The 15,688-nt window shown below is 42.3% G+C and overlaps 1 protein-coding gene across 1 annotated transcript in view; it reads left to right on the top strand.

Annotated features, from left to right (window-relative positions):
• The window catches only part of ARL8B (ARF like GTPase 8B), a 59,876-nt gene extending 53,869 nt beyond the window's left edge, over positions 1-6,007 (top strand). Inside the window, exons 5-7 of the mRNA XM_082638957.1 lie at positions 2,450-2,517; positions 3,099-3,169; positions 5,038-6,007. Coding sequence (XP_082495083.1) covers positions 2,450-2,517; positions 3,099-3,169; positions 5,038-5,087 — 189 coding nt within the window. The 3' untranslated portion in view covers positions 5,088-6,007. The remainder of the gene's footprint in view (positions 1-2,449; positions 2,518-3,098; positions 3,170-5,037) is intronic.
• Positions 6,008-15,688: the final 9,681 nt, after the last annotated feature.

Here is a 15,688-nt window from a genome sequence, read left to right as displayed (position 1 = left end):
ACGTGTAGATGTATTTTTGATGTATCTGTGGGGAGGAAGGTGATCTCTGCGTCTGACTCTTCTGCCATCTTGAAGCTCCCTGGGTGTTTTTTGTTGTTGGTGGTGGTTTTTTTTTTTTTTTTTTTTTTGCGGTACGTGAGCCTCTCACCGCCGTGGCCTCTCCCGTTGCGGAGCACAGGCTCCGGACGTGTAGGCTCAGTGGCCATGGCTCACGGGCCCAGCCACTCTGCGGCATGTGGGATCTTCCCGGACTGGGGCATGAACCCACATCCCCTGCGTCGGCAGGCGGACCCTCAACCACTGCACCACCAGGGAAGCCCTCCCTGAGTGTTTTTAAATGATGAGATTTATCATGTAAATCATTCTGATGTCACTTTAAGAACGGATTGAAGCGGGACTATAAGGAGGACAGTTTTAGGAAGCTGTTCAAGTTGTCTTGGCAAAATAAAGTACCATGGTTTGGGGTGGTCGTAGAGAAGGTTGTGAGAAGGAAATAGACTGGAAGGATCTTTAGGAAGACAGGCCGCCAGACTTGGTAATGTTTTACATGGGAAGATATAAAGAATAATTCCTAGTTCCTGGCTCATTTAGTTAGATGGAAGGTGGTGCCATTTGTCGAGCTAAGGGATGCTGAAAAGGACTAGGCTTTACCCTCATGACCAGTTCACGAGTGTCAGATCCTTGAGGTATGTCGTCTCAGTTATTCCTCACAGTGTATTGAGGTCGATGGTGTGATCCCTCCTTTGTAACGGTTGTTATTCACTCAAGATCACATGCTCATTAGCGTATTGGCACAGCTAGGTTTTGACTCCATGTCTTTGTGACTTCAAAGCCTATTCTTCTTCTTCTATGTTAACAACTAGTTCTACGTACCATAAGTAAAAAAATCAGTCTTATCTTGGTCACCGTAAGAGTTCTTAGTTGCAAGCAGTAGAAAGCTGATTTAAGTAGAAAGGAATTTACTGAAAGGATGTTGGGTAGCTCACCAAGTCTCTGAGAAGGCTGCCCATAACCATCTTCAGAAAATAGGCTGGAACAAGGGAGGCTCAGCAGCTGCTAGGACTACATCCAGACTTACACCATCGAGTAAGTGTGGTGACGTCATGCAGTTTCTGAACACCAGACACAGTTGCTCCGATTGGAAGGCCCCTTCCCTAGCAGAATGGATTCTCTATCCCCACTTTCTTGCAGTACTGGCTCTGCATTCATAGTTTTGGTTGATCCTAGATTATGTTTCCATTCTCTAGCAGAAAGGAAGGCTGGAAAAGAAATTGTCTACAGAAGCAAGAAGCTTTATTGGGAGGCAGGTTCATAAGGTGGAAGATTTCTTAAATGTAGGAAGAGGGCTAAGATGTCAGGTAACCCCAAAACTGACAACTGATCACAAATGACCATGATGCATTTTTTAAAACTCACACAGGTCCAGGTTGAGAACGTGGGGTGACCTAAATAAGAGTGTGGAGAGGGGTAAGAGTTGGGGAGGGGAGGACGGGCTGACTGAAGGTGCTGAGATTTGGCTTTTGGCTCTCTCACCCCTGTGATTTAGCATTCCCCGGAGAGCTCCTGGTGACCCTTGCTCTCTGCCTCTGTCCTTGGCTCTTTCTCCTTTGTGAGAACTAAGAGTCTAGGGCCTAGAAATAGAATCCGTCGCCTTGTTTGGAGTCAGGGGTGGGGGTAGGGGCGTGTATTAAGTGAAAGAAGTAGGTTTGACAAGTGTTTTAACAAGATGACAAGGTAGACATGGCGTGTACTTTCTTAGGATTGGTCAAAGATACAGTTTCTTAGAGAACGTTGACTCAGAGTAAGGATGTTATCAAATATGTTATATGTACTCATAGGTTTTGCGTCTCGTAAGGCAGAAAGGATGTGGATGTACCTGGGAAACACAGAGTGATGATTGGGACGCCCCTCTCCGCTTTACTTGTTTTTCAAAGCACATCTACCAATCAGATGGCGATGTTTATTCTCAGAGTTTATGGCTACTGCATTTATCCTGATCCCCAGGCTTATCCATTATCTTAGAATATTTATACATTATATTTTATAGGATGGGTGTAGAATTTTAAAGGCTTATTTACACGTTTACCATTAGATTAATGACTAACAGATAAAAATGGTTGAAACTCATTCCTCCACCCTTGGTTGTTAAGATCATATTCACTTCTTGGTAAAGATTTATTAAGAAATAGCAGAATGCATACCGTAGACTTAGAATATTTCAAATAGAAGTTGGCAGCCACATATTGAATTAAGGACATCTGCATGGTAGGAGTTAGAGTAAATGCTAATTTGAATGATTAAATGAATGAGATAGGCCACCAGTCACATAAATATACTTTAATTATGGCATGACATAACATCCTAATTTTAATGTCTACGGATATGCACATGATATGCTTCTCTGACATTTTCTTACGTAAAATTTACTCAGTACCTTTTCTTTTTAAAGGTGCTAGTACTCGGAAACAAGAGAGATCTTCCTAATGCCTTGGATGAGAAACAGCTAATTGAAAAAATGTATGTCTTAAGAATGAATGATGTTTTTTTAAAAATAATTTGGTTCTAAATTATACCGTTTTGCCCACTGCTTTGTTTAGCATTGCTGTATTATTCAGTAATGATCATAGTCACGTTTTGGAGTAAACTTGACATACTAGAAAAGTGAACCCGTAAATTTTTTCTTTCCTCTTAAACATTGTTTTTTAAATTAATTAATTAATTAATTAATTTTTGGCTGCACTGGTTCTTTTGTGGTGCATGGGCTTCTCATTGCAGTGGCTTCTCTTGTTGCGGAGCACGGGCTCTAGGCATGCGAGCTTCAGTAGTTGTGGCACATGGGTTCAGTAGTTGTGGCGCATGGGCTTAGTTGCTCCGCGGCATGTGGGATCTTCCCAGAACAGGGCTTGAACCCTTGTCCCCTGCATTGGCAGGTGGATTCTTAACCCCTGCACCACCTGGGAAGTCGCCGTAAAATTGTAGTATCAGTAAAATAATTTATTCTGTATAGTAATTAAAAAAACAAGCAAAATTGAGCAGCGAGTGAAAAGATGATAGTTGTTTTAAGCACAGACTTATTTTCTTAATTCTGCTTTTTATAGGAATCTGTCTGCTATTCAGGATAGAGAAATTTGCTGCTATTCAATTTCTTGCAAAGAAAAGGATAATATAGGTAAGAAATGACTGGTGTTTGTGGAAGAAGTGGGTATCATTAGAAGGGATGTCTCATGCTTTTTACTGTTTATTATCTCCATTTCTGTTTAAGTGATTTCCCTTATAAAGTACTATTGCTTTTGCCTCAGGAAGAAGAGTACACATTATACCTTTTGACAACAAATATAATATCCCGAATCTGCTCCATGCTATTTAAAGAAGTAAATGCAAAAGAGACATGAAGTTAAGCATTATGTGATACCAATTTATTGTACTAATTTTTGCAGAGCTAGTGTCCAGCTGTGCATTATAACAGGATGATGTTTTTGAAATAAGACTTTACAAAAATTGGTCTGTAGGCATTATTATGATTTTGCATGTATCAAAATCAAAATATATTACTGTAGTATGTTAGCACTCTAAAGGATAAGCCCAGAATACCCTTTATCTTCTTAATGTCTGTATTAATTTCCTAAGACTGCCATAGCAAAGTACCAGCCCTGCTTAGCTGCCTTCTTCTGTCAGTCTAAGTGCTTTTCCTGGCTATTCTCGGCCACTGTAGCTTCAGTTGCCACCTCTACGATGCTGTCTTGCCAGTCTCCATCTCTTCCTCAGATCTGTACAGCTGAAACTACCTGCTGGACATCTCCATGTGCTACCTTCTCCATCTCAAACTTGGTGTGCCTACTGCCGAATTCTTAGTCTTTTTTTCCCAAGCCTGTTCTTCCTTTAGCTCCTGTTAGTCAGCAGCTCCATGACACACACACTTATTCAGGCCAGAAGATTCTGTCTCACCCACTGCATTTGGTCAGTCCTGTTAGGTTCTGTGTTTTGAACATGCTCCTCGTTTTATTCCTCTCCATTCCTACAGCACTTGATTTGCTTCAGGCCTTCGGCCCTTTCCTGTTCCTGTTGTGATAGTCTCTGTACTGGCAGCCTTCCAAGTTGCCCTCCTCAGTTGCCATTGTTGAACTTACTACAATAAACTTACAGTTTACAATAAACAGTATGGTTTCCCTGCTTAAAATTCTCCAGTGACTTCCTGTTGACTTGAGAATAAAATCCAAACTTCTGAGCATCTTAGAATGGCATACAAGGTTATCTGGCTCCCTCTAGGCCTGTGGTTCTCAACTGAAAACAGCTGAGCTCCGCAGGGGACACTTGGAGATAATCTGGAGCCATTACTTGGCACAACTGAGGATGGGGGGTGGTGATAATGGCGTCTTGTGGTCAAGGTTATAGGTGTTGCAGAATATTCTACTATGCACAGCAAAGAATTATCCAGCCCCAAATGTGAAGAGGGTGAGCTTGAGAACCCCTGCTCTAGCCGTAGCAATGAGTGGCACCCCCTTACCCATCCCTGTGCTTCAGCCACATCTTTTCACTTGTAATCCAGCCAGAGCTCCACATAGTTTCATGCCTCTGCTTATTCTGTGAGTTTTGCTCTTTCTTTTGCCTGGAACGCTGTGGAGGCTGTCCTCCAAAGCCAGACGACTACCTGCATGTTTTCCAGCATACTGAAAGCTCCTCGAGGGCAGAGAGGAGTTCTCCCGTCTCTTTGCATCCTGGAGCTTCACACACAATACCTGATCTTACAGGCAATCAGTAAACTTTTGAATGAATAAAGGAAGGCACAAGCTGTTCTGTACACAATTTAACTTTGAAATTGGAGACTCTTGTGTTTCCAGATTAACCCCTTGAAGGTCAGCGAATGAAGAATAGTAGGATAGATACAGATATCTATATGAGTATAGTAGTACAGAGGCAGAAAAGAAGAGGGCAGGCCCAACATATGCTTTGAAATAGCTGCGTTTTAAATATTCTCTGATAGTTAGTTTCTTAACTTTGATATCTTAACATCTTCACTTTTTTTCCCTCCACCTTTAGATATCACACTTCAGTGGCTTATTCAACATTCAAAATCTAGAAGAAGCTGAAGCATCTCCTGAAGTCTTCCAGTCCTTCCTGGCTATAATCCTAGAATTATTGTCCGTTCCTCTGAAGTACTTCCCAGAATATGGTCCTTCCTAAACCCAAGAAATTGCCTTTTTCAGAGTTTATTTCTCATGTGCACTGCTGAAGATGTGTATCCTTAATCCTTCATAAAGAATCAGCTAGAGTTGTCATGATAAAGTCAGCACCCAAAAGGCTTCTTATACATACTTGTCTTAAACAGTGTGTAGAGCTTTTTTTAAAAAAAACACACTTTTGACCACCTTAAATCAAGAAAAATTGCATATTTCTGTTCTGGTCTTTCTGGGCCAGGTTTTTATATTGGTTTTCAGTAATTGTCTGTCTATGATATTTCATTATAGAGTCCAGTAGCTTAATACTGATACTGACTTGATACAGCATGAAGTTTCTAGGGCCACAAACAGTATTTAGAAAACCTTTAGCCTGACTCATGTGGGATAGAAACAAAATGTTTACATATCTCACAAATGCATGTGAAATGTATAACTACACCTTAGGAATTTTAAAAATGGTCTGCAAAGAGTGAATAGAGGCACCAGATCAATGTTGTTGTTCCTTCTTTACACAGGCAAGATCTTGGGCGATGAATTTTAAACACGTTCTGCTTTCTGAGAGTTCTTCTCCAGGTAGCAGTTGGGGGTACAGGAGGAACTGAGCCGTGCTGTTTTGTATCTGTCCAGATCATTACTTCTATAGTTTTTCTTTTCTTTTTCCTGGCTCAACACACTTTTTTTAAGGGGTTGGGAATTGAAGATTTTCTCAAAAGCTTTCATGAATTTAGAGCATTCCAGCCAATACAATAAAACGTGTTAAGAATGTCAGACTGTTCAAACACCTGTTTGTTCTTTCTCTCTCCAGTCATTAAACCAGTGCTGCTGCATGACACTCTAACTCTTGACTTTTTATATTCAGTCATAAAGTTGACTTTCAGCACAATAGATACTTATAAACAAATAAAAATTCTTATTTTTCTCTCTTATCGATGTAAGGTTTGGCACTGTTTTGTCTGGTGCCATTAGACATCTTGTTTATTGTGACAACTCTAGACCTGCCTGCTTTATCTGATGTAATCATGCACAACGGCTGCAGGTTGTTGAATAATCACACAGAGGTGAGGAACTGATGCTGTCTGTTGTTTGCTTCTATGATACAGAGATGTATAAAAACATACCCGGACATGTTTTGTAGTTTAGCGATCTCCATGCACATAAAGGGACATATTAAAACTGGAGCACTTGTAAACTGTTACGTAGCCCACTGAAGTAGATAAAACTCTATGGTACACTTGCTTATGTGTTGCCTCACACTATGTGTGATTTTGTTTCTTTTGTTAAGCAGCACTCACGTAGATGGTGCATTTCCAAACGTGTTGAGCGCTCCAAGTGCAGTCAACAGTAAGTTCTTTTAATGATAATCAGTTTTAATTTATAGACTGCCATGGCCTTAATGATATTCTGTACAAAATACTGCACCGTGTTGCACAGACACTACTTGCTTTTCTCCATTCACATTTTTATGAGTAAAATCTTGGCTTTTAAAATTCTGTTCTTATTCTTTGAAGCATGTTGCATACTTCCCTGATGGGATGGATGGTTCTGTAAATGAAGGGATATTTAAACTTGGTACTGTACTTCAACACCATTAATGGTCACTGTGAACCATTACAAAGAATGTGGCAATTTGCTTGTGCCTAAAAGGAGGAATCAGAACTAGAATGTGTGACTCTGTGGGGACCGCATAGGTTCGTTAATTGACCTACAGCTAAACCGTAATGTGTTTGTGTGTCTGGTCATTGCTTCCAGTGTTTCAAGACATCCAGACACTACTACCAACATTTTCCTGTGCATTAACCTCTGCATGTGGAACCTAACAGTTACTGAACTTTGTAAATATGTGAATTTTTTTATTTAGGTGGATGCGTTTTTTGTCTGTTTACTGCTCTTCTCAGCTTTATTCAATAAACTTGCATTTTGAGGGTTGTATTGACGGTTTTAACTTAAAATGTGCATCATGCTGGAAGGTGCTGACTTTTTTGGAAGGGGGTGGAAAGAAGGTTACCATGAGCAGGGTCTGTAGACCATGTGCTAGAAAGAAATCAGCTCAGCTCTTTAAAAATTTGGTCTGTGGGCTAGTTAAAATAGAAACAAACTTTTAAATATCCACAGAATTGACCTTGTGATGGGGTGGGTGGGGGGGTGGTGGTGGTGGAGGAAATGCTACTACTTGTAAACTGTCATAATACACCAAATTTAGGACTTTTTAAAAATAAGTATTGAGTTAAGCATTTTGTAATCTGGTTTTAAAAATCATAACAGAACTATTAATAAACTGAAATTACAAGACATGTCTACTTGCTGACTTCAGTTCCAGAATGAAAAGATTTAAAGTATCAAACCTGGTAGTTTTCCCCAAAGAGGCACACTTTTAAAGTAAAACATTTGACTTGTTTTGTATAGTATGTTATGTTTTGCACTATAAAAGTGAACGTTCATCCCATCAAAAGCTCTTGGGGAAACGATTTTATGTATTTTTACTCAGAAGTTCAACTTGGCTCTTCCTCCGTATGCACACCATCCTTCTGTGTAGCCAAATTGTGTTGGTCAGTTGGATGTGTGATCTTGCATTTCTAGGATAGAAGTACTTGGGTATCAGGTTTAAATTCTTTTATTGAATCAGTGGAGCCATTTAGTCAAGCTATCAGTTTGCTTGTTTTCTCAACAGCTTCCTATAAAGCGATTTTTGAAAGAGGAGTGTGTTGAGGGCGTGGCTGGGGAGAGGATATCCGTTTAGTTTACTTCACCCCGATTCTGAATCTATGTTTGCTTTCAAAAATTGAGACTTCTAAAATTAGTACCTTTGAGGACTTCCCTGGTGGTCCAGTGATTAAGACTTCGCCTTCCAATGCAGGGGGTGCAGGTTCGATCCCTGGTCGGGGAGCTAAGGTCCCACATGCCTCGCTGCCAAAAAACCAAAACATAAAACGGAAGCAATGTTGTAACAAATTCAATAAAGACTTTAAAAGTGGTCCACATCAGGGCTTCCCTGGTAGCGCAGTGGTTAACAATCCGCCTGCCAATGCAGGGGACACGGGTTCGAGCCCTGGTCCAGGAAGATCCCATGTGTCGCAGAGCAACTAAGCCCGTGCGCCACAACCACTGAGCCTGCACTCTGGAGCCCGCGAGCCACAACTACTGAAGCCCACGTGCCACAACTGCCAAGGCCCGCGCACCTAGAGCCAGTGCTCCGCAATGGAGAGGCCACCGTAATGAGAAGCCCGCGGACCACAATGAAGAGTAGCCCCCGCTCGCCGCAACTAGAGAAAGCTCGCGCGCAGCAGTGAAGACCCAGCGCAGCCATAAATTTAAAAAGTTCCACGTCAAAAAAAGAAAATCTTAATAAAGTAAAATTAGTCCCTTTGATTCTGTCAAGTAAATTGGATGTATTGGACTGTGTCTGCTTTTGTGTTTGTTTTTGACTGAGGAACTAACTAATTGCCTTGTGTATTCTATTCATGCAGGATCCAGTTACCCTGAAATCTTGTTGCTTTGGTAATTCCAACCTCTTCAGGGGCTGGCGGATTGAGAACTGAGCGGCTAATTTACTGTAGCCAGAACCATATCTGTAATATCCAATTGGCTGAATGCTGTTCTCTAAAAATGTGCCATTGGGGGAACCACCATGTTCAGTACGTGAAATATTTTCATTTTGTTGCAAACTTTAAAGGTTGTACCCTCAGCAGCATGTATATCAGTGAAGATACTTGAAAAGGAAGACAGTTAAAGCAAACACTCGGCTTGCCCGTCTTCCCTTCAGTTTGCAGTTCTACAAGTGTACAACCCAGGGCAGGTGCTTCCTGTTGATTAGTAAATATCCTCCACACAATTTCTATTTAAAATTCAGCTATTAATAAAAGTGGGTACTTTTGTAATTGCTGCCTCTTGAATGTTCTTAGGGAAACAGAAGCAAGTCATTGACATGCTAGACAGACTCAATGGAAAGTTCCTTAATCTGAGCAACAGCAGTAGTCATTCATTATCCCATCTCATTAACGAGCTCTCTCTGTAAGGTAATTCTATTTTAAAATCCCAAGGGAGCTGGTGATTTAGGTAATGCAGATTTCCTGGCAGGAGTCAGGAAGGGGAGGGGACCTTAGCCTCCTTTTACTGGGGCTTGCAGGTCTTGCATTCATAAAAGCGTTGTGGTGGGGAAAGAATTGTCAGCTTAAAATACTCGGTTCTGTCAAGAGTGCTGGATCGGCATTTAAGAGAATGAATTCTTTGCTGTTAACTGATTGTGTGACCGTGGTGAGTTGCTAAACCCCCTCTGGCTCCGTAGTTTTCCATTCTGCAAAATGAAGAGTGGAGGATTTCTAATACTATTTCTCCTACTCAGGCTATGGTTCTAACAGCCTAGAGATTTGGCTGGTGGTGAAACAGAAAGGGAAGAGATGAAAAAGCCCACTGGTCCTAGTGTCTGTCCTAGTGATTGTGTTAGTGTTGCCTGACTCTGCTTGAAAATAATCCTGAAACCACAGAAATGCTTACATTTCGTAACTTTTATTTTAACATAGCTAAGGGCTGGAGATCACAGACATTTTACAGAATGATGTAATAACTTACATCTTGTTTGAAGGAAATGCTGTAACCACACGGGCTTATACTTTGAAAGCCATTTAAAAATGGTAAAGTATTTCCCAGACTGCAGAAAAACGTATATTCTGGTATACAATGTGGAAAAATATAAACCACAGATATACTACCAATTTGGGGGCAAATGTGTAGAGTGAGTGTTTTAACACTTTATAACTGCTGTGTTGCTAAGTTCTGCTAAAATTTAGAGCTTGGAGAAACGGGGAGCAGTTAGAAAATAGTCCTTTAAAATAGCAAGTGGGGGGGAACCCCCCAACAAAATCAATGTGTTCCCACTTGAACATGAGAAGTAGAACATCAACAGATTGCTAATTATAGTATGTCTCCAACCAGCTCTTATATAATCCACAGCTTTGGCCTACCCTCAGTTTTGTACAATTTGTATCACATAATGTACAATCTTGTTTCTGCATGTTCAGAGTCCATCATTTTTTTCTGTTACCCAATACATGAATTAGATCACTCTTTTTTCTATTTGTATCATCCCCTAAGGAAAAAGAAATTGTCATACCATGAGCCAATTTATGAAATTGCTAGCTCTCCTCTCCCTTCAAAGAAGGGTTAAGAACTTATTCCTACTTTTTCTGGATGCGTCAATAACTTAAGGGCTGGGGCATGGCACGTGAGTGGTGATGAAAATCAGTTCTCGATGGAAAGTTGCAGTGTTTGATTTAGTGGTTTAGTAGTTAGAACACGTGGGCAAGGGACTTCCCTGGTGGTGCAGTGGTTAAGAATCCGCCTGCCAATGCAGGGAACATGGGTTCGATCCCTGGTCCGGGAAGATCCCACGTGCTGCAGAGCAACTAAGCCTGTGTGCCACAGCTACTGAGCCTGCGCTCCAGAGCCCGCGAGCCACAACTACTGAGCCTATGTGCCACAACTGCTGAAGCCAGTGCACCTAGAGCCTGTGCTCTGCAACAAAGAGAAGCCACCGCAATGAGAAGGCCGTGCACTGCAGTGAAGAGTAGCCCCCGCTCGCCCCAACTAGAGAAAGGCCACGCACAACAACAAAGACCCAACACAGCCAAAAATAAATAACTTTATTTAAAAAAATAAAAGTGTGGGCCAGAAAGCTCATCACTTTTTTTCTAAGTTCCATTTATTTTTTGAATAAGTTGATTTTTCATACGTATGTTACATGATGCAAAAATTGAAAATACATAAAAAGACCTAGGAACTCTTGACCCCACCCATGTCTGAGTAACCACTCTTCCACTACCACCTGGTCTTATAGGTCACCCGTATATATCAATTTCTTATTTATCGTTCTAGTGTTTTCTTACACAAAATACAGGAAACAGAAATATATACTTTTTAAAAAGTCTCTTGTATAGGAGGTATTTGAACACAGCTTTCTTCCACTTGCTATGTACGGGTGATATTTCCACAGCACTATGTAGAGAATTCCTCATTTTCTTTGACAGTAGTATGGTTCCCATTTCATTGTGTGTGGTTTTCACTGTGTCGGGTTTCCATAATTTATTTAACTGGTCATTGTTGATAGACATTTGGGTTGTTTATATAACCTTTTGCTTTTTTCCCCCTTTATTTATTTATGGCTGTGTTGGGTCTTCGTTGCTGCGCGCAGGCTTTCTCTAGTTGGGGCGAGCGGGGGCTACTCTTCATTGCGATGCGCGGGCTTCTCATGGCGGTGGCTTCTCGTTGCGGAGCACGGGATCTAGGCGCACGGGCTTCAGTAGTTGTGGCTCGCGGGCTCTAGAGCGCAGGCTCAGTAGTTGTGGCGCACGGGCTTAGTTGCTCCGCGGCATGTGGGATCTTTCCGGACCAGGGCTCGAACCCATGTCCCCTCCATTGGCAGGCGGATTCCCAACCACTGTGCCACCAGGGAAGTCCCTTTTGCTCTTATAAACGGTACTGCAGTGGATCATTAAGTACATGTGCTGCAATCCACAGAAACATATCTGGGTCACAGAGTAAATGCCTTTGCACTTACGCTGGGAATTGCCGCATTCCCCTTCACAGGGGATGTACTAGTTTTTATTTCCACCAGTCTTTCTCCCCTGTGTCTTGCCAACAGAGTGTGTTGACAGACTTCTGCACTTCTGCCCATAAAATAGGTAGGAATGATCATTATATACTGTCCAATTTTAAAACAAATGTGAAATTTAGCTTTTCTTACCTAGCTGAGGAAACAATATTACTGAATTCTGGAGTTGCATCTTTACCAAATTAATCATGGGGTTACAGGTATATCCCCCCTATTTTGCTTAAGTTTATTCTCCCCCTTTATAAAGCAAGTATAGATTGCTTCAGAAAGAAGCAGTAATCAGAGGTGTTTTTTTTTTTTTTTTTTTTTTGCGGTATGTGGGCCTCTCACTGTTGTGGCCTCTCCCGTTGTGGAGCACAGGCTCCGGACGCACAGGCCCAGCGGCCATGGCTCACGGGCCCAGCCGCTCCGCGGCATGTGGGATCTTCCCAGACCGGGGCACGAACCCGTTTCCCCTGCATCGGCAGGCGGACTCTCAACCACTGCGCCACCAGGGAAGCCCAGTAATCAGAGTTTTAAAAGTCATCATCATCACATCACTTGATTTTTTTTGTACATTATTGCTTTCGATAATAAATCACATAACTTCTTAGAGTAGAAAAACCCCTCCTTTTAATAGACTATTTTAGTCCTGATATTTAATATAGGAAGCTCTGGGACTACCCTTTAGGGTCATCAAAGGGCCAGAGCTTTTTTTCTGGCTTTGCAGTTTTAGGAAACTAGTGCGTTGATTCACCCACTCAGCCTCACAAAACTGATCCCCAAAACTGTAATGTCTATTTATTTACAGTGGAGGATATCTTTAAAGGCACTGAAATAGAGGTAAGCCGTCATCTCCTTCAACTATCAAAGTAAGAGGGTGATTGAATTAGGATGACCTTTTGGGATGTAACCCAAATCACACAGATTTAGGACCGTGATGTGTGGAAGCTGGAACAGGTTGAGTTAAATAGAACTGGAATTAGACGAGGATTCAAAGCTTTTTCAACTGTTCTTAGACTGTGGTAACTTTTTTTTTTTTTTTTTTTTTTTTTTTTTTTTTTGCGGTATGCGGGCCTCTCACTGTTGTGGCCTCCCCCGTTGCGGAGCACAGGCTCCGGATGCGCAGGCCCAGCGGCCATGGCTCACGGGCCCAGCCGCTCCGCGGCATATGGGATCCTCCCAGACCGGGGCACGAACCCGTATCCCCTGCATCGGCAGGCGGACTCTCAACCACTGCGCCACCAGGGAGGCCCTAGACTGTGGTAACTTTTAGCCCTTGTCCTATTTTATACTCGGTTGACTTAGACACATTTTTCTCCTAAAATAGTGCTTTGAAAATTGGAGGGGCTTAGTTATTTAATTCATCCAACAGACCTCAGCCTTATATGTTCCCGGTACTTTTACTAGATGCTGGTCTTAACACAGAGTAAATGAGTAGTAATTATAGGCCTCACCATGTATGTGGCACTGTTGTAGGTATACTATACACAATAAAGAATTTAATTCTCACAACCATACGTGGTAAGTACTGTTTTTATCACCCTCATTTTACAGATGAGAAAACAGGTCCTGAAAAGTAACTTCCCAAGGTTACTCAGCGGGCAGCGCTAAGATCTGAACACCTGGCAGCTGAACTTCTGAGTCTGGGTTCGTAGCTGTTATCTCTTTGGCGTCACCCATTTTTACCACAGCGCATTTCAGTGTTCTTTTTAATCAGTCCCCTGATGCTTTTGTGAGATTATGTGTGGAAGAACCTATCACAAAACAGTCTCTTAAGGAGTTGATTTTTAAGGTTGGGTTTTCTAGTTAGATACGGGTGTTGTTCCAGTCTTAGCCACATTTACCTTCAGGGCAGTCTAGTCTAATCTAAAGGGCTAGCACAAGATTTGCGTTGTTGTTGAGTTTAATTTGAGAAGGAGATATTTTCTGAACCTGGTCCCTAAATCCTAGGCTGTGCCTTCCAGGACACTAGTGTCAGCATTGATGGTTTGGGAAGAATAGAGAAGGACCAGTCTTTCTTTGCTTTGAGGGCCAGCTAGTTACAGTAAATTTCTGGGACTAAAGTGTGAGAAAGCAGGGCAGTAGCTCTTTTTCTGCCTAGAGCCAACTAGCTTGGAGGACTTGAGACCCCCCAACCTGACTTCTTCCCTTATGGTTTATGGAACAGAGCATATAAGGTTTTCTGCGAAGATTAAATGAGTACACGTGAAAGTAGTTTGAAACTCGCCAGACATATACAACTGGCAGGTATTGTCAGTTTGACCATGAAAAGCATCTTTCAAAAGTTAGATGGTTTTCTCTGGTCATGAAAAAAGATTTGTTTTTATTAGACCTTGTCTCTAATGTGAAAACAGGAGCTACTATCAATGTGGTCTGTAGTTGACTGTGGTGAGTTAAGATTTGCAGTAAAATAACTTAGCGAGGAAACATACAACGCGGTCCTTAAATATTCACATTCAGTTTGCAAGTTCCAAGAAGGCAGACCTGAAAGTTGAGGATCAAGCGCTGGTGTTGGACTTTCAGCAGGGTCCCTAGGTGCCTTTCACAGAGGAAAAGAATCTGTATAGGCAAAAGACCCACGCTCCAACTCTTTACGCTCTTTTCAATGTTTGGGCAGGCCTATCTCAGGATTTTGGACAGGAATACGGCTCAGCCAACAAGAAGGGCCTTACTGTGTGCCTGCTACCTTGTGTTAGAATCAAATGTTTCTTTGGGTTCCTTCTCAGTCCCCATTATACCTCATCTGTGTTGCTAAAAGTCCTCTGACTCTGAGAATGTGATGAGTGTGCTACGTGACAACTTTATCATCCTTAATCACTCCCTTGGTCACTCAGCCAATCTGATTTGAGCCACCTGTCAGGCCTTGCTTCCCAAGCTTTTCGGGAACCTCAGTATTTAAGAGGCACATGGTCCAAGCTTATGGAGGGCAAACCTTAGCAGACATTTCCAAATGCAGCAAGCAAAAGAAAACAAACCCCTAAACTGCTGAGTCATCACATGAAAGCAGTAGACCTTCAGAGCTGACATTTGCCACCTTATTAATTATGGGAAGCAGATACAGAGGGGTAAAGTGATTTGACCAGGAATCTATCCCACACCTCAAAGGATAGGTCACTGCTACACTGTACGGGAGAGATGGTGGCAGTGGGAGGGGCAGGAGGGGACATGATTAAATAGATCTAGTAAGGGCTTCCCTGGTGGCGCAGTGGTTGAGAGTCCGCCTGCCGATGCAGGGGACACGGGTTCGTGCCCCGGTCCGGGAGGATCCCACATGCCGCGGAGCGGCTGGGCCCGTGAGCCATGGCCGCTGAGCCTGCGCTCCGCAACGGGAGAGGCCGCAGCAGTGAGAGGCCCGCGTACCGCAAAACAAACAAACAAACAAACAAAAAAATAGATCTAGTAAAAATACTTCGGTGGTGGCAGCGGCAGCCTTAACTCCTCCCGCTGTATCTTTTTAAAAAAAGATCCTATTTCCGAGACAAAGGCAATATAACCTAACTCAATATTTCCTGAGATTGCCGGATGCTAAGAATGGCGCAAGAACACTTGTTATACACACATTCTCGGGACACTCCATTGGAGTTCGATAGGTCTAGGACAGGACCTGGGAACAATCACCGTGAGCAATTCTTACAGGTTAGGGTGTTTCAATAAAAAAGTGTTAAAAGACTACAAATTAGGATGTTTTAACAAAAAGAATTCAGGATACCGTTTTGTGCAGTCTTAAGCTTAATGATAGTATCATCCCTACCACATAACATCCCCTACCACGTAACAGACAAATTAAAAACCCTGTCCTACAGAAATGTCCTTTTTCCTCCTCGTTCCTTACGTCTTTTCTGTCACCATCCCTAACATAGAGCTGGAGTAGTTTTCCTCCATTCTAGCTCCGCGAGAAACAGGCTCTACGCGGAACCTGTTGGGC

The sequence above is a fragment of the Mesoplodon mirus genome (genome assembly GCF_964341445.2).
Source record: "Mesoplodon mirus genome assembly, chromosome: 12".
NCBI classification, from domain to species: domain Eukaryota; kingdom Metazoa; phylum Chordata; class Mammalia; order Artiodactyla; family Ziphiidae; genus Mesoplodon; species Mesoplodon mirus.
The sequence above is the reverse complement of the archived record's forward strand: the minus strand, read 5'-3'. Positions and strand labels throughout refer to the sequence as shown.